General features: G+C 41.3%; 1 protein-coding gene and 1 non-coding gene across 5 annotated transcripts in view; one reads left to right on the forward strand and one right to left on the reverse strand.

Annotated features, from left to right (window-relative positions):
* The window catches only part of MITF (melanocyte inducing transcription factor), a 294,883-nt gene that overhangs the window by 110,253 nt on the left and 164,489 nt on the right, over positions 1-20,141 (reverse strand). For 2 of the 4 annotated variants that reach the window (XM_066350621.1, XM_066350620.1), the window contains exons 1-2: positions 15,963-16,046; positions 722-971 (exon numbers count right to left, since the gene is read on the reverse strand). In XM_066350621.1, coding sequence (XP_066206718.1) covers positions 722-971; positions 15,963-16,018 — 306 coding nt within the window. In that variant the 5' untranslated portion in view covers positions 16,019-16,046. Of the gene's footprint in view, positions 1-721; positions 972-15,962; positions 16,047-20,141 lie in introns of those variants that run through there. The other 2 variants (XM_066350619.1, XM_066350618.1) reach the window with 1 other exon arrangement.
* Positions 8,609-8,715, forward strand: LOC136382661 (U6 spliceosomal RNA). Its single transcript, XR_010747287.1, has one exon. It is a non-coding gene; the product is annotated as a U6 spliceosomal RNA (small nuclear RNA).

Here is a 20,141-nt window from a genome sequence, read left to right on the forward strand (position 1 = left end):
ATGTAAGAGTTGGAGTAATTATCTTTAAACTAGGAGTATCTTACCATTTTGATGTGGAGGACACATGCATGAGATAGAATTCTACTCTTAGACCTGTTACAATTTTCCTTGTAATTAGGAAGGTGTATGTCCCTGATAAAATGATGCTAACAGCCTCCTGCAGTTTCCACTCCAGGAAGAAATCAAAGAGACTCAAAACAGACAACTCACTTCTGTTAGACAATTATGTGCTCTGGTTATTAAAGCGTAGGAAGCTCTTCTAGAGTTTTCTATCTGAAGAGACTTTCTAAAAGAATCATATTCCATAGTCAAGATTATTTACTAAATAAAGGAGAAAATTAAAGAATGGCCATGAAATGTATTAGGGATAAATGTATATAAGTTATTAGAAGAGGTTTATTTTAGATAATTGTACATTTGAACCTTTCCCAGAGAAAGATGGAAAGATATCGCTAAAGCAGACACCTATTCCTACTTGTGATTTCTCATGGAACATCATTCTTCCCCCCTTAAGTGAAGTTTACCAGTAAATTTACAGGAGTTTGCATCTGTCTTTTAAAATTCAAAGTCATGGAGGTATCAATTGGGTTGCAATGACAAATATGATCCAAACAGGTCAATATGACCAAATACACATTCAGATAAATAAAACACCTAGAAAATGGAAAATGCTGGTTTGGCAGAGGGCTTGGTCCAACAAACAAGAACAATCCTCACATACCTTAAGGACTTCCATCGGCACCTGGGTGGCAGAGGGAAGGGTGGTGGGCACGCTGACGTTTATGGCTGGCGTCTGACTCAGAGGCACTCTCTGTTGCATGAACTGGGCCGCCTGCAGCTTCTGCTGCTGCTCCCTGCGCTCCTGCTCCTGCATCTGCTCACGCATGAGTTGCTGGCGTAGCAAGATGCGTGATGTCATACTGGAGGAGCTTATCGGAGGCTTGGAGGCCCCAGGATGCTCCTCGGAACTGCTGTAGAAAGACCAAAAAAAACACACATTTACTTTCCTAATTAGACCCTTTGTGTTTTGAGGTATCCTCAATTGCAGCAAACTAGGAAATAAGCCTACATGTAATCAGGTTGCAGGGTCGTCTCCAAGACTGGAAAGGTAGCAGCACTGAAGTCAGCAGATGAATTAAAATAAGTTAGCTTGATTACATCTAGGCATTTCTATCACGTGGCTTAACTGGTTTGAGTATTTTTGTTTTTTGCTTTTTTACACTTTAGATTGCATATTACTCACCACCAAATACAGCATTGCCATACAACAGGCCAAGAAGCAACGCATTTCAATGGTACCTGGGCTTCCACATTTAAGAATGAATTGCTTGATTTGCTTTTATACCGGATCTAACCAAATAACTACTTCTACATGTTATCCCAATTCCTTGCAGATGTCTAAAATGTTTACTAACATGGAGTGCTTTAAAGAAAAAGGTGAATTGTGTCAATGGAAATATTTTTCTAAAGTACGGGAAGTAAAATCATTAATGAAAGATGCATTTGGATGAGAACGTTAGCACTGAACGGGAGCTCAGTCTTTGAGAAAGGAGGAGACCTGCTGGTTGACAGCCCAGTCCTCCTCCGCCCGATTTTCTTCCTACCGTCTGCCCCGCAGACTCACACTGCTGGGCTGTCTCCTCTGTGTACTCTGTGCTTCCCCGTGTAGCTTACTTCTCATGTGGGACTTGCTCTTCCCCAAATTATTCAAAATGCTTAGACACTAGTCATAAGTTAAGAAGAAAAAAATTCCTAATTTTTCTATATATGTTTTGGGTTGCTTAAACTGCCAGCTCGGTGACATCATCAAGTTATTAAACCCCTCTTTGTTTTAGTTACCATATCCAGAAAAGAGGGATAACAATAGTTATTTGCTCAATTACCCATTTATCAAAATGGGAGGTGTTTGTTTAATTCCAGTTGCATCATTCTATTTTTTCTTTTTTTATTATTTATTTAGAAATTAAATTTAATGGGGTTACATTGGTCAATAAGAATATATAGATTTCAGGTAAACATCTCTACAGCATTTGAACTGTTGATTGTGTTCTGTGTCCATCATGTATCATTTTATATATATATATATGGTTTCAGATGTACCATTCCATAATAAATATATATATGTTGTTTTTTTTACAGAAACAGAGAGAGGGAGAGACAGGGACAGACAGACAGGAACAGAGATGAGAAGCATCAATCAATAGTTTTTCATTGTGCATTGTGACAAATAGTTGTTCATTGATTGCTTTTTCATATGTGTCTTAACCGCGGGTCTTCAGCGGACTGAGTAACCCCTTGCTCAAGCCAGCGACCTTGGGTCCAAGCTGGTGAGCTTTTGCTCAAACCAGATGCGCCCCTGCTCAAGCTGGTGACCTCAGGGTCTCAAACCTGGGTCCTCCGCATCCCAGTCCGACGCTCTATCCACTGTGCAACCGCCTGGTCAGGCTCATCACTATATTTTAAAGACCTAACTCATATGGATTTTGTGAGGATTAAATAAAATAGAAAAGTTCACATAAATTATCTAATACAAAGAGCACCACGTAGTACTGCCTCAATAAACAGTCACTGTTGCTATTATTATTATTATGTAGAAATTTTTTTTATTTTATTGGGGTAACATTGGTCAATAAATTTACATAGGTTTCAGATGTACCATTCCATAATAAATCTCTGTATATTGCACTATACATTTGCCACCCCAAGTCAAGTCTCCTTCCATCACCATTAGTTGTTTTCAATTTATAGCAATATATATATATATTTTAATTATTATTAATTTTTAATTTATTGTTTAGATGGATTCAAGTGTCCCACTGTCTAGCAATATATTTTTATAAAAAATATGTTTATGGGCCCTGGCCAGTGGCTCAGTGGATAGTGTGTTGGCCCAGTATATGGATGTCCAGGGTTTGATTCCCAGCACACAGGAGAAGCAGCCATCTGCTTATTTCCCCTCCCCCTTCTCTCTCTCTTCCCCTCCCACAGCCAGTGGCTCAACTAGTTGGAGCATGGCCCCCAGCATTGAGGATAGCTCAATTGGATCGCATCAGCCTCAGGTGCTAAAAATAGCTCAGTACTGGAGCATCAGCCCCAGGGCTGCCGGGTGGATCCCAGTCAAGGCACATGTGAGAGTCTGTACCTGTATCTCCCCTCCTCTCAACTAAACATATATATGTTTGGGACAAACAGTACAAAATCTTAGCATCTGAAACTGGAAAAAAAGTAACATTTGAGAAAATGTTCACTCTTGTGTAAGTCATTCTCCAAGGGAAACACCCTTATTCCCCTCCTTGAGTATAAACCCAGTATAGTCTTTATCTTCTAACAAAAAATAAATAATTAAATCCCGTAAATCATTGGCCATCCTTGTGAACACCTTCAAATTCTGCAGGTAACAGAACATGCTAGAGGATGAAGAACTGTTTGTGCTTCACCCTCCCCTGTTCCAGAAAACTACATAATAAAAGTCCTGCTAGCAGTCTCCTTGCTACTCAGCACTAGAAACTGTTTCAGTAAATTGTGATTGGTTCATATAAGGTAATATAATGCAGCCATTAAAAATGATGTGGAATTATATTTGTTGTTCTGAATAACAACTACACAGTATAATAAACTTATTTGTAATTCTTCTTTTAAGTCATACTTCTAAAATTTATATTTTTAAAGGAACTTAAAATTTTATTTTTCAATTATAGTTTGCAGTTAATATTATTTGTATTAGTTTCTGGTGTACAGTGTAGTGGTTAGACAATCATATACTTTACTATTTGTGACAAACTGGATGGACCTAAAGGGTATTATGCTAAATAAAATAAGCCAGTCAGAGAAAGGCAAATACCATATGATCTCACTCGTATGTGGAATCTAAAGACCAAAATGAGTGAACAAACAAAATAGAAACAGACTCACAGACACAGAGTACAGACAGTTGCCAGAGGGGAGGAAGCTTGAGGGACTGTGTGAAAAAGGGGAAGAGATTAAGAAGGGGCAGTTAGCCCTGGCCGGTTGGCTCAACGGTAGAGCGTCAGCCTAGCGTGCGGAGGACCCCGGTTCGATTCCCGGCCAAGGCACACAGAAGAAGCGCCCATTTGCTTCTCCACCCCTCCGCCGCGCTTTCCTCTCTGTCTCTCTCTTCCCCTCCCGCAGCCAGGGCTCCATTGGAGCAAAGATGGCCCAGGCGCTGGGGATGGCTCTGTGGCCTCTGCCTCAGGCGCTAGAGTGGCTCTGGTCGCAACATGGCGACGCCCAGGATGGGCAGAGCGTCGCCCCCTGGTGGGCAGAGCGTCACCCCATGGTGGGCGTGCTGGGTGGATCCCGGCTGGGCGCATGCGGGAGTCTGTCTGACTGTCTATCCCTGTTTCCAGCTTCAGAAAAATGAAAAAAAAAAAAAAACAAAACAAAAAACAAAAAACAAAAAACAAAAAAACAAAGAAGGGGCAGTTACAGAACAGTCACACAGATATAAACTGAAATATAGGAAACAGAGTCGATAACACTGTAATAACCTAAGTGTGTATGGTGCCAGGTGGGTATTGAGAATGAGGAAGGGCACAATTTAATATACTTAGAAAAGCCAGATGCAAAACAATACTCAAGGTACGATCCAATTTTTTTTACATTGCTAATGAAAAAGCCTAATGATAATATCTCTCTGAGCCATTGCTGATATATATTACAGTAATTTAAGAAACCATAACAGTGTTATCAAAAGCTATGAAATTGTTCAGATAATTTAATTCAAAATTTCATTAGTGGACAACTTTCCTAAGAAAATAACTCAAAATGCAGAAAACCTGACATTACAAAGCTATTTTAAGTTGCAAACAATTCTAAAACACCTACACTTGTTAAGAATAGTTAAGTAAATTATAAAGGTAGATGTTAGTCAAAGGGTACAGACTTTTTCTGGGGATCTGAGTACAGCATGATGGCTATAGGTAATAATTTTACTCACTAAAAACAGTGGTAATTATGTGAAGTGACAGGTGTGTTATTTAGCTTGATTATAATCATTTCACAATAAATACACGTATCAAATTATCACATTATACACCTTAAATGTATACAATTTGCATCAATTACACCTCAACAAGACAGGAGAGAAAAATTAAAACCATTAAAGAGATTTAAGCACAAAATAAGTTTAAAAGAAGTAAATCTTAATACATGAATTTGATAACATAGTATTTTTTTAAATACACAACTACAGACCAAAGTACCTGCTCACAAAAATTAGGGGGTCAGGGAACGTGCCGATACTCCAGTACTTCCAGCCTTTTGTATAGTGCATTTTCACCAATGAAATCAAAGTTGGGTTTGCATCTCATTTGCATAATTAAACGTTTTTTGACTTATCATTTGCTTTTCTGATGTTCTTGTTTAATAAAAGAAAATCAAATGCTTCTTTTTTTATCGCTTCATATTCATTTTGAAATATTCCCTAATTTTTATGAGCAATATAGAAAATGTATATAATAAGAGTAAATTAAAAAGTAGGATTTAAAAATGTATTTACACTCTAATTTAAAATAAGTAAAGTATGTATACATTCAAATACATGCACATCACTACCAGGGAATGTATAAAGATGCCCACAGTTGCCAGCATGGAAGTAGAATTACAGGTAAATTTCTTCTTTAGTCTTTTTTCCCCCTAAAGTAAACAAAACAATAATGATTTTTCTCAATGGCAGAATATATGCCACTAATTTAAGAACACGATGACAGGACTTGAGTGATCGCAGTCAACACTTGGCTGGAAAAAGGAGACTGGATCACCACCAACAGTATTTTGACAATAAGATGGGAATGTAGGGATTCTCCAGTATACTGGTTTTCCTGGGTGTCTTCAGCATCCCAGAAGAACTGAATCCTCTCTCTCTCTCTTTTTTTTTTTTTTTACAGTTTCCTACAGACACACAAAGATTAAACAAAACTGACATCCTGCTTCTGACTGTAACGCTGTGTATTCATCCACATAATAAAAGTAGCTATTACTCAAAATAATATATTCACCTGGAAAGATCTACTAAGAGACCTTGAAAACTAAAATATACTTACCTAAACCAAGGAAAGAAGGGTAGTGATGGGGAGCACAATTTAAAATAAATAAATAAATAAACAAACAAACAAATAGTCTTAGTATTCAAAGCCTGTCAGGTTACAGCATTCCCAGAGAGGCTGATCCTTTTGATAAATACAGAAGCAAACCTTTGTGCTGTTGTAAACGCAGCTGTGGGATAATCGCAGTAATTAGCTGCTCAGGACAAGCCACTGGTAGTGATACTGGGAGAAAACCCTTTCAATTAACAGTAAAGCATTCTTGAGACATCTTAAATTAAAATTATGAGTGATCAACCATGGTCAGGCTTCACTTTAAAGTCTACAATAACATCATTTAAAGTAGTTACTTAAATATCCAAACAGGAAAAAAAATACATTTTGAGACAGGAAACCCCCACTAAAGAAAATCTGGCAGAGCTCACTAATTGCAATTATTAATAAATCTTCCAAAAATAAAGTACCGAGGAAGATTGTAGTCACTTCATTGCGCACGTTCCCTGAATAACATTTCTACATCATTAAGATAACTCCCAGATTGTCAGCATTACTCTCCATTTTTGAACATCCCATGCCCTTAGAAATAATTGAACCTGCAATTATCACCTTATAGACAGAAAAAAGATATCCACACTTCCAAAAGTTAGCAAGACAAATGAGCATAATCTTTTAAACTCATAATTGAGGTGAGAACATTAAAGGTGACCGCAAAGCTTATTTTTAAAATAAGACCTGGCCCTGGCAGGTTGGCTAGTGGATAAAGCACCTGCCCAGTGTGCAGTCATCCCAGGTTCGATTCCCAGTCAGGGCACGCATGAGAAGTGACCATCAGCTTCTCTCTCCCTCTTCTTCTTCCCTTCTCTCCCACTTCCTCTCTCATTTGTGATTGTGTGTTAGCCTCAGTTGCTAAAAATAGCTTGGTTGATTCGAGCATCAGCCCCACACAAGGTTTGCCAGGTAGATCACAGTCGAGGCACATGCAGGAGTCTGTCTCTCTATCTGCCCCCTTTAAATAAATAAATAAATAATAAAATAAGGACCTTATACTGAAGCCACTAATGGTAAGCAAGGAGAGCTGTCCAAACATATTTAATTTTAAAAGCTAACTGAATTCATCCAGGGCTTACGAAAATCCATCTCTGTTAGATAACCCTAATTCTATGAGTCTGACTCCTTCTAATCAGAGGATGTAAAGGTCATTTATTCAACAAATAATCATTGAGGTTTTTCTCTGTGCTGGGACTACCTGTTCTCTGATTTCATAGAGGTTAAAGCCATGGCCATCAAATTTTTATGTGGTGCCTTAAAATTAAGTCCATTATCTAGATTATTCGACTCTTATCTAGTTCCACATGGGAAAGTATACATCTCACCTTAAGAAATTACCCTCTGAAAGCCACCTAAAGAAAAAAAGCTTTATAGAGCCCTGGCAGGATAGCTCAGCAGTAGAGCATCGGCCCAGCATGTGGAAGGCCCAGGTTCGATTCCCACTCAGGGCACACAGGAGAAGAGACCATCTGCTTCTCCACCCCTCCCCCTCTCCTCTCTCTCTCTCCTGCATCCATGGCTTGGTTGGAGCAAATCAGCCCCAGGAGCTGAGGATCTGGCCTCACCTCAGATGTTAAATAGCTCAGTTGCTGAGCAACGGAGCAGTGGCCCCAGATGGGCAGAGTATCGCCCTGTAGGGGGCTTGCCAAGTGGATCCTGGTTGGGGCACATGCGGGAGTCTGTCTCTCTGCCTCCCCACTCCTCACTTAAGAAAATTTTTTTAAAAATTAAAAAAAAAGATAGAGACAAAAGCTTTACTGGCACTCATCTGGATAACTAAAGCCAGACACATAGCTTCCCTGAGAACTGGGAATTTCTAAACAGTGACTTCAGGAGGACTGTATTCAACTGGGCTCAAACTCTAGTTCAGTCCCTGGTGAGCAGTGGTCTTTCAAGGTGCCATTCCACCTCTCTGAACCTCTCCAAAATGCTCTTCCCAGAGGTATTGTGTTGACTGAGTGGCTAATGTTAGGAAGTTAAAGCGCTCAACCCGGCAGCTGGAATATGGACACCAGGTAGTCACGGGTACCTGGTGGATATGTGCTCCAAATAATCTGGTATATTCCTAAATTCAAACAGTTCGTTCCACTGCCTTCATTCACTACTTAAATATCTCAGACATTCTAGGAAATCCATCACCCCAGCATCCAAACGATACCTGCCTGACTGCTCCTCACCTTGGAGAGTGATGCCAAGCCCTTGACTCAACCTTAGAGGTCAGTCTCCGGTGTGCACACTGGGCTCGTCCAAGGGAGGAAACTGGTGGTCAGTTTAATTGGTCTCTGGGCTGAAGGAGCTGGTGAACTTTTTGCCGCTTTTCCTCTCTTCACTTTCTCACGCAGAACCCAGCTCTGCCTCTTACTAACCTGGAACTGTGGCCTAATTAGGCCATCTCTGCGCTTTGATTTTTCTTATTAATAAAGAGTTTTAATATGTCTGCCTGTCAGCATTATGATGAGGATTAAAATTTGTAATAGGTGTGAAACACTAAGCACATGGTGCTCATTTCACCAGCCTATACACCAAAATTGGAACGATGCAGAGAAGATTAGCATGGCCCCTGACCAAGGATGACACACTAATTCAGGAAGCATTCCATATTTTTGAGTTGCGCACTTGAAATCTGTATGGCTTTGTAACCAATGTCATCCCACTAAATTCGATTTTAATAAAGCTAAGCATATGACTGAAACACAGTCTAATAAATAGGAGCAGGGTTCAAAAATTAGTAAAAGTATTAAATTATAAACATGCTACTTCTTTCCAGGTGCAAGGAAGCAATTTTGTATACATCTATATGCAAGTCTGGGCCATAGCAGATTGATCTTTTAAGGTTTAGGCAATCCATAATTAATTCAGAGAACTTGACAAAGTTTTTCAGAGGTGAAAAGAGAAGATAACTGATCCTGCAATATCTCATGAGTCATAAAGTAAAAAGCTGGATATCTACCTGCATGACGGCACAAGTAGCTCTGCCAGGAAAGCACACAGCGATGCTCACAGCCACGGTGGAGATGTGGACACAGACAGGCACAACATTTGCTTCAAGAAGTACAGGTGAGAAATCTATGTTATGGATAAGTTAAGCCATAGGGGTTTCCAAATGCACAAGGCTGTCACAACATCAGCTGAGTACGCTGTCTAAAATCAAAACGCCCAATCTCCACCCCTAGATATTGATTTCAGCATTGGTAAGTCCCAGGAATCAATATGTCTACAAAAGTTCTGCAGCTGATTCTGATGCCTGGCCATGTTCAGAAACTAAGAGTCAAACACCCAAAAAAATCCAGCCATTTAGTAGGAGCTGGGACATGAACCCATATCTCCAATTCTTGGACCAGAGTACTTTCATCCATGTCTGAGGAAATTCACATTCCATGCCCATGTCCAGAAGCCTGACAAGGGCTCTGAAAGTCCTTCTGAAACGGAATCAATGTGTGAGATGGGATGGGATGAGATGGGGGTGAGGTGGGGTGGGGTGGGGTGAGGTGGGATGGGGTGGGTGGGGTGCGGTAGGGTAGGATGGGGTGGGTGGGGTGGGTTGGGATGATGTGAGCTGGGGTGGGATGGGATGGGGTGGGGTGGAGGGGGAGGGATGGCAGGGGGAGGCCTCCTCAGCCGGGTCAATGGGCCATATACCCAGACAGACAAAAACACCAGTCCAGACATTGCCAATGGATCTTTATGGTTACAAACAACTACTTTATTATAACTAAAACCAACATAAAGGCTGAATCTAGAGGCACAGTTCCCAACCAATTTGCTCTGTCAGCTGAAAGAAATTCTTAGGAGGCTTTTGAAAGTGCCTCATGTGCACAGATCACAGGAAGAAGAGTTGGTAAATGATTTCATTTGAAATGACACTCGAGCATTTCAGAATGATCAGCACTTTCACTATCTTCATCTCTCCAGTCTTCCCAAAGTTTTCACCATGTATAGTGGAGACAATTGCCAACAAGAAAAACTGAGGTTGAACTAAGTAAAAAATTACTTGTTTTTACTTGCACTTATACTTAAAATAGCTGAGAGTATAACCATGTCACTGTGAAAATAACAGATTTCAGAGTTTGGCTTCACAAATTGAGATCTTCCTAACTTATGTTATTGCCAATCCTGGGTCTTAGTGGTCAAAAAAAAGAAAGAAGAAGACAACCTGCCCAAATTCCAGCATTTTGGAGTAATAAATATTACCAGCTCAAACAGTCAATACTACAGGTGCCTGGTGCACAGAAAATAAAAATGGCTTGCAAACAGCTCGTATTTCTCCTCTTCTTTCCTTCAACAAACATCTGTATGCTTTTCAAAGACAAGCTTCTGATGAGGGATATTATGGTGTCCAAAGTAGAGAGTCCTGTCCTCTGTGGCTCTGTACATTTCATTAAACAGAATGAGGAAAACATACTAAAAAGAATTACCAACCTACCAATGATATGTAAGTTAAAATCTGAAATCTTTATCAACACTTACAATTATTTGACAAAAATTGGATCTTCATATCTACTTCAGACTAATAGTCCTTAAACCAGACCTTCAGCAGATACCAGTGAGTATAATCTCAATAACTGGTTAGCTCAATAACCAGTTAGTCAAAATCAATAGAACATTAATAATACTCCCAATACATCAATATTCTTCAAAAGAGGACACAAAAGAAAGATACCTTGGGGTATAGGAAGAAAAATTAAAACATTTCTTTATATGTATATTTTATCCATCATTTTATTTCCTATTTTTGTACATGTATAATATATTAGTATACATTTTATAAAATAAAATTAAAATATGTTGAGAATGTTTGCTTGAAAAAATTTCTTTAGGAGTGATGACCAAAAATGTTAAGAGAACTCAGTAATATACGAACAATGTTTTCCAGGCAATTTTCATCACCATATTTTTTTAAGTTGGTTATTTTCACCACTCTCAAAGAATATCTCATTTCTATATACTCCAACTAAGGAGAATGTCAAGCTCTTAATAAAAAATATTGTCAACTAAGGACACAAGGATGTCATTTTCTCACTTTATGACCACACTGATCTCCATTTTTCCACAGATGCTGCTATGGTGTGGCATACTCTGAACACTCAATTCCCTTCAAAAAACTGTCTTCAAAAGTCAGACCACCGAACAGCTCTAAAGGAGGAGCTCAGGTGCCCACGCTCAAGCTTTCCGTCCTTCATTTCAAGCTTCCTTCCACGAGACCACACTCTAGAATTCTTGCTTACTCTGCCCAACTATGGAGTCCCAATTCATAACTAGCTGCAATGTTTTAAAAGGCTCAGAAAAGCTCATCCCCCATGAGGTGTATGCAATTGATACGGCCTGTAATTGATACCACCTACTGTATTTTCAAAGGGAGAACTTTTAATCCAAAACTTTTGACAGTATGACAAAATTCAGATGTTTGTATGAAAGTAATTGCAAAAACAACATTTTAAAGACAAACTCTCTATTCTTATTCAAATAAGTGTCTCAGGCACAGGGATGTTCTGTACACTTGTCTTGACAACATAACAGTAAAAACCTTACACTGCAATCACTTAACAATTACTGTATGTCCACTAAGTTTGTAATACTGTATGGAAATCAAGACAAAAGTATGAACTATAGTCTCAGGAGCAGTCAATGAGTGCCCCTGTCATGGTGTAGAAGGCAGCCTTGTGCCTGACAAGTGGTGGCGCAGTGTATAGAGCAGGGGTCCCCAAACGTTTACACAGAGGGCCAGTTCACTGTCCCTCAGACCGTTGGAGGGCTGCCACATACAGTGCTCCTCTCACTGACCACCAATGAAAGAGGTGCCCCTTCCAGAAGTGCGGCAGGGGGCCAGATAAATGGCCTCAGGGGGCCGCGGGCCGTAGTTTGGGGACGCCTGGTATAGAGCATTGACCTGGGATGCTAAAAACTAAGGCTAGAAACACCGAGCTTACCAGTTTGAGCATGGGCTCACCAACGTGAGTGCAGGGGGTCACCGGCTTAAGTGTGGGTTCATAGACATGGCCCAATGGTCACTGGTTTGAGCCCAAAGGTCACTGACTTGAGCCCAAGGTTACTGGCTTGAGCAATAGGTAACTGGCTCTGCTGGAGATCCCCAGACAAAGCATGTATAAAAAAGCAATCAATGGACAATTAAAGTGCCAAAACTATGAATTGAGGCTTCTCATCTCTCTCCCTTCCTGTGCATCTGATACCTGTCTGTCCCCTCACTTACAAAAAAAAAATTAAAAAAAAGAAGGCAGCCTTGCAAATAGTACTAATGACTCATGGTGTTCACATGTCACTTATGCCGACCCAGGACCCTGTCCCACTTCTTTGATAAAATACCTTGATTTCACTTTGAAGAACCAGCCTCCTCATGCTCAGTTCATGAGGTTACCGTGGTGCTACTTCCCAGGTTGGCCTAGCACATTGAATGAGCTCTGTTACAAGATAGTCCAATAAGAGTCAACCCTATGCCTTTGACTAGAACTACTAGGGTAAAATAACTCTCTTTATATTAAGATTTGGAAAGATGATAGCATGTAGAATGTAAATCTGGAACTTCCAGGGCCTATCTGGGGGAAAAAAATCCAAACAAGATGAAACAGTACTGTGAGTTGAAAGAGGGAACATAGAACTGAGAAGAATGAGGAAGGAACCAGTGTTTGGAAGACAGTAGCACCTGAATCAAACCATGTCTAACTCTGCATGTTGGATGTTGATTTATAGGTACCAATAAATCTCTCGTTTTACTTAAGCCAGTTTGGTGTGTTCTGGTATACCACAGAGGGTTTTTGTGACATTTTAGAAAATACCAGTTATTTTGGGGAAAAAAAATCAAAGTTTCAACCTAAGAGCTAAAACTCAACCAATCTAATATTTATTCCCTATTTTCTCCTTGTTTGGGCTAGTATACTGCCACCTACAATATTCCCCAGGTTTCCAGGAATTAGGCTTCGTGCCTACATTTTGCCAGTGATATTCAGAAATGTTATGTAGTACATCCAGGAATTCTCCTTAAAGAGACATACCATTCTCTAAAACTGCTGCCATTAGTCCTGGAATTTGGCTGTAATAGCAGGAGCTCCAGCAGCCATTTTGGACCATGAGGTTGAGTCCTCCGTCACTGGCCCTGACCCAAACTTAAGGATGTAGCAGCTTCATGATCAGAAACTTTTCTTTTATTCTCATATAGAATCCCCAGCACCTAGAAGAATATCTGGCACATAGTACAATGAAATAAATATCTGTTCAATGGGTAAATTTGGTGCCTGTATCCTAACAAATACCCCACTTCATAAAATCAGATAATACTAGAACCTTGATGTTGGAAGACTTTTACCCAAACCATCTGCTTAAATCATCCAATGACAGAGATGTGTTTTTCCAAGGAGGTATGAGTTCTGAAAACTTACTGTATTGCCTTAATTCTAAGACAAGCTTTCCCTTCACATTTTAAGACTTTCCAAGTCAGAAAAGATCTTATAATCTATATCTATATCTATCTATATCTATCTATATCTATCTATATCTATCTATATCTATCTATCTATCTATCTATATCTATCTATCTATCTATCTATCTATCTATCTATCTATATATATATATATATATATATATATATATATATATATATATTTAATAGAGTTTTCTCCTACCCCAAACAGTTGCCTTATAGTAAATGGTCAACTGGGGCCCTTGCCAGTTGGCTCAGAGGATAGAGTGTCGGCCCGGCATGCAGACGTCCCAGGTTCAATCCCCAGTCAGGGCACACATGAGAAGCAACCATCTGCTTCTTTCTCCTGCTCTCTCCTACTTCTTCCTCTCTTCCCATCTCACAGTCAGGGGCTCTATTGGTTCAAGGGTCGGCCCCAGGCACTGAGGATAGCCTAGTCAATTCAAGCATCGGCCTCAGAGGGGGCTGCTTTGTGAATCCCAGTAGGGGTGCATGTGGGAGTCTGTCTCACTATCTCCCCTCCCCTCTCTCTCTCTCTCTCTCTCTCTCTCTCTCTCTCTCTCTCTCTCTCACACACACACACACACACACACACACACACATATTTATAAATGGTGGTCAGCACATCATGTAGACAATATAGACAATAAGTAAAAGTCTGGCTGGGATTTCTTCTCCACTCCACTGTGCTTTAATTCTTGCACTGGCATCCCTTGAATCTCTTAGCATCTTACAATTGTTACTTTCTAGAAAGCCCAAACTCTTAAGACTGTTGCTATGGTGTTCCTTTGCTTTCCTAGAGGAAAATACAAAAGGAACAATTAATTCATAGTGTGTGCCCTCCTTCAAATAACAGGCACAAAGAAGTTAATGAGCAATAGCTCAGAGAACAAGTTTTGTCGAAGACAAAAGCTAGGAACTTCATTCTGAGTTTATGGGGAAGTAAGCTCCTATGCCAGGTACTTTAGGTAACTAGAACAAAAAAAAATTCAAATAATTAAACAAAAGTCATTGAAATTAAGAATTAATTAAAGTATACCTTCAAGAGTAACACCATCACACTGCACTTAAGCTGCATCAGAATGACATGTTTTAGCTATTCATGACATCCATTTATTTGTTTAAAATTAATATTTAAAAAATGTTTAAGTTATAAAGGACATTTTTATGGAGTATGAACCTCAAGAGTTAGCTATCATATTTAGTACTATCTGATTTTAAAGCAGAAATTTAAACATTTCTAGCATGATGACATTTTAAATACATAATTATATTTACTTTGTTCATTAAAAATACTCTATCATTTTAGAGAGATAATTAAACTGTTTTAATGACATACAGAATGAAAAAATAATCTGTAAAAGCAAACTCAATGCAGCAAAAGGAGCACAAGAAATTAGAAATCATTTAAAAAGTTTCTGTAAGACTTTTTGAAGATATATCTACTGAATGTAATGCACTTTAACCACATTTAAATTTTGGGAATTTTGGGAATTTTTTTTTAAGAATCAGATTCTCAAAATAGCCCAGCTACATTTAGTATTTTTCCATTATTCTTGCTGTCTTTAAACACACCTTCACAAGCTGCTGAGCATGATGCTTTTCTGGCTTAATCAGAACCTCTCTCATGACCCAGGAACATTCAGTAAATAATTATTAAGCTCCAGAGGAGGCTTTTGCATAAGTTGATTTGCTTGAATGCCTATTTCCCGAGGGACACAGCTTTTAGTATTGTTTCCAAATCTTACTGCCTAACACTGAGAGCCGACGCTAAAGGGGCTGGGGAGAGGATCATGCATTCAGGATGCTTCCGCTTTAGTAAGTCTAAAAGTGACTATCCCAAACTCGTTCTACATGTACACGCAGATGATTCTGATGTGCAGATGTCTTGTCTTCCTCTCAGAGAGAAAAACAATCCATATACATAGACATGCAAAGGAGATGTTATTAATGCAACTGTTACTAGTCCACAGTCAGGAATTAAAAAAAAAGGAGAAGCAAACACCCCAAGTGTCTGCAATAGGATAGTTCTGACAAATGTTATTATCAGACACACTCTCTTTCCTGAAATAAAAGCCATTTTCAGTTCATAACAAAGCTGAACTGCAGTCTAGCTTGTAATCATAAATCTAGCTCTGCTCTCAGATTTTATTAAGCAGTCATTTTTGGCATTATTAATTTAAGACCAACATTCAATTGTAAACAAAAAGGCAAAACCAAGAGCTAGCATTTTGTCCCCAAAACATTCATTTTCTCCTTCATGTATCCACCTCCTAGGTTCAGCTCAAGCTGATTAACGCCACCAAGTATTTTTAACTCCCAAAAAAACCTTCCCTTTCTCTGGTCTCCTCCTTCAAAAAAAAATAATCACTTCTGTTAAGTGGTCCCAGGATTGTTTCCAGAATAAGACTTCACTTACAGATACAAGCTTTCAAAGGCGCAGGGCATGAACATCTGAACTCTCAGCGCCTCCATCTTTTTCCTTTAAGGTGTTCTGCAAGCCCTTGGCGAAGAGTGAAAGTCAAAGTTAGTTCTGGCACTGGCTGTGTCACTAGGGGTGGCTCCTGATAAGGCCCTGGAAACTCCAATCCACGCACAGCTCCAGCCAGAAAGGTGCCTCATGTCTATCTGCAACAGCAGACCTGTTTAACCCAGTCCCTACTGCACCTGCATGCAGTGCTGCCTCACACTGCAAAGGGGCTCTGCAAGGACCCGGGGCATGGCCAGAAGCCAGCCGCAGCCCGGCAAGCACCGTGGATGCTCACTTAGCCCCCGGAGTGCAGGTGCTGGGTGAGGCTTGCCGCGCCAGTGCATTCTTAGAGAACTGGAAGGGAGAGATCATTTCATATACCAGTGAATTTTTAACACTTAATAGAGCAACAGAATCGAGGAGGACTGTCGGAGAGCTTGTGCCTTTCTCAGTTGAAGGGATCTCAGGCATCAGCCCATCATATACCTTTAGTTGCTTTGCATTTGCAAAGAGGCGTTTTTGGAACTGGTGTTTGGTAAATTGTACACGCTCTCCTGCTGACAAACTAGAGATCCAGACAGCATCCCTTACCCTCAGACCTAGGAATACAAGAAGGGGTGCCCTTGCCCAGTCCCAGTGGGAGTCAAAGGCAAGATGCTTCTTACCATGGGCACTATCTTTTGTACACACACACATCTTTAGGCCATAAATTGGTGAAGTCTGATCGTGTCATCTAATTACCTTCTGAACACACAGGTATACAAGAAGAACAAAACAAAAATGTATGTTCTTAAATGACACTAAAATTCCAATGTGAAAACATCAATATTTTCAAATATTGATGCATCTCCTACAGATTCAGCATACCAAAGATGTCCTGAAGAGCTATGAAAATATGTATTGTTCTCCCTACACACAATTAAAGGTCCGAACAAAGGTACCTGCCACTGAGCACATTACTTCACCTGAGAGTTCGCCTCCAGAGGAGATGACTGGAAAACAAGGCAGTCTATATATGCTATAATCAATCTCTAATTCCATATGTAGTGAAATTATGTTTTCTAAATGTCCCACCAATAATAGGAAACATCCAGCCAAGAGTCTGAGACAAGCTATTTCTGGCTATTTTTTTTTCTTCTGTATTTTTCTGAAGCCAGAAACGGGGAGAGACAGTCAGACAGACTCCCGCATGCGCCGGACTGGGATCCACCCGGCACGCCCACCAGGGGGCCACGTTCTGCCCACCAGGGGGCGATGCTCTGCCCCTCCGGGGCGTTGCTCTGTTGCGACCAGAGCCACTCTAGTGCCTGGGGCAGAGGCCAAGGAGCCATCCCCAGCGCCTGGGCCATCCCTGCTCCAGTGGAGCCTTGGCTGCGGGAGGGGAAGAGAGAGACAGAGAGGAAGGAGAGGGGGAGGGGTGGAGAAGCAGATGGGCGCTTCTCCTGTGTGCCCTGACCGGGAATCGAACCCGGGACCTCCGCACGCCAGGCCGACACTCTACCACTGAGCCAACCGGCCAGGGCCATATTTTGTTCATTTTTCTTTCATTCATTCATTCATTCATTCATTCTCTGGTTTAATATATACTTATGGAATACCCACTATGTCCCAAGCACTTTATACATTCTTGGAGGTACAGTGGGACACACATTTTAAACAATCACACAAATATATCATGATACATGGGAAACTGAGCTGGAAAAACTTAAAATGTAGGGTCAAGAAAAGGCTTCCCTTAAGGTAGGACCTCTGGGCTGAGGGCAAAATGCGGTAGCAGTTGGGGGAAACAATGGGAGCACAAGGAAGAAGAGTTTTCTCAGTAAAGGTAACAACATGTGAAAAAGCTCTGGGGTGGGAAGTTAGAAGGCAGGCCCACTGCGGCTGAAGGGAAGGCAGAGTGAGAAGGAAGCATGGCGTCCGTGAGGTCAGTCCGCGTGGACCCAGACCCTGCAGAATCTGTCGGGCCAGAAAAGGGTAGTTGTTTTTGATCCATAATGAGCAGGAACCACTGCAAGGCTGGAAGCAGGAGAACAATGGGCTCAGATTTGAGTTTTTAGAACAGTTCCTCTGGCTGCTATACTGAGAACCAACTGGAGAAGGGGCAGGCATGTTCACTGCAGGCCCTGGTGGGAGACAGTGACAGTTCATGGGAGGAGTGGTAGAGAGAAATGGGCAGATTACTATAAAATTAAAGACCAGTAAATAAAGAGAATGCAGGTGGGGTGGGGAATCCAGGCCCCTAACACAATGATGGGATTCATTAAGCACAGTGATTGAGCACTTCCTCAGATAGAAGACGGCTCAGATGCTACATTGTTCCCCTGAGAAGCTCCCCACCTCACCTCCGCCTGCCTCTTGCAGGCAGAAGAATGACTAGCACAGGCTCTGTTCTCAGTTAATCCAGGTGGAAATCCCACCACTCACTATCTTCTGGGACTTTGTGCAGATTAGTGAATTTTCTGTGCCCCAATTTCTTCCCCTGAAAAGGGGGAAAGACACAGTGGCTGTCCCGGAGGTTGCTATTAGAACTGAGGGAGATGATCTGTGTACTGTGTCTGGCACAATCTTCGCCACCCAATAAAGCTCTAAATTAAAGTACAGCTCTTGTGATTATGACTGTGGTTGGGCCTGTCTTCCTGGATTCACATTTAACAGAAATAGAGCAAGAGCAAGATCAAGGAAAATAAAATAGGCAGAAAATTACCATGTTAGGACTTTTAGGGATTATTTTTAAAAAGCCAAGCTGGACTCTCTCCCACCTTGGGCACTGTTTGTGAGTACATTAAGTCACCAGGCACTCAGGTCCATGTTAGAACTGAAACCCTGACTTATTACATGCTTCACCACAGGAAAAGTCTGTACCCTACACCAGTGGTCCCCAACCCCTGGGTCGCGGACCGGTACCGATCCGCGGGCCATTTGGTACTGGTCCGCAGAGAAAGAATAAATAACTTACTTTATTTCCGTTTTATTTATATTTAAGTCTGAACGATGTTTTATTTTTAAAAAATGACCAGATTCCCTCTGTAACATCTAAGACTCACTCTTGATGCTTGTCTCGGTCACGTTATACATTTATCCGTCCCACACTAAAGGCCGGTCCATGAAAATATTTTCTGACATTAAACTGGTCCGTGGCCCAAAAAAAGTTGGGGACCACTGCCCTACATGGGCTCTTACATGTTGACCATGAAACCACTGGCATGAATTCCAGTCCTTCTAGAATGGATATATTATTGTGCCAGATGCACCCCTGGCACATTCAGACACTGACATTTCCTGGCTTTTTATCCTGAACAATCCACCACCCTAAGAAAGCTACCTAGCCCTGGCCAGTTGGCTCAGCGGTAGAGCGTCGGCCTAGCGTGCGGAGGACCCGGGTTCGATTCCCGGCCAGGGCACACAGGAGAAGCGCCCATTTGCTTCTCCACCCCTCCGCTGCGCCTTCCTCTCTGTCTCTCTCTTCCCCTCCCGCAGCTAAGGCTCCATTGGAGCAAAGATGGCCCGGGCGCTGGGGATGGCTCTGTGGCCTCTGCCTCAGGCGCTAGAGTGGCTCTGGTCGCAACATGGCGATGCCCAGGATGGGCAGAGCATCGCCCCCTGGTGGGCAGAGCATCGCCCCTGGTGGGTGTGCCGGGTGGATCCCAGTCGGGCGCATGCGGGAGTCTGTCTGACTGTCTATCCCTGTTTCCAGCTTCAGAAAAATGCAAAAAAAAAAAAAAAAAAGAAAGCTACCTATAGGCCATTTATAGAATGCCTAAATAAAACTACTTTTAAGGGGCATGTTCAACTTATTAATGGTATTTATTTTTTATTAAGTATGAGGCAGGGAGACAAACTCCTGTATGCACACTGACTGGGATCAACCCAGCAATCCCCCTACCAGGCAATGCTCTGCCTTTTTGAGCCGTTGCTCCATTGCTCAGCAACTGAGCTATTTTAGCACCTAAGGTGAGGCCATGGAGCCATCCTCAGTGCCTGACGCCAACTTTGCTTGAACCATTCAAGCCATCGCTGTGAGAGGAGAGAAGAGAGAGAGAGAGATTGGGGGGAGGGGGGTGTGAAGCAGATGGATGCTTCTCTGTGTGCCCTGACCAAAAATAGAACCCAGGACATCCACACTCTGGG

This window comes from Saccopteryx leptura, chromosome 10, assembly GCF_036850995.1.
Source record: "Saccopteryx leptura isolate mSacLep1 chromosome 10, mSacLep1_pri_phased_curated, whole genome shotgun sequence".
Taxonomy (NCBI): Eukaryota; Metazoa; Chordata; class Mammalia; order Chiroptera; family Emballonuridae; genus Saccopteryx; species Saccopteryx leptura.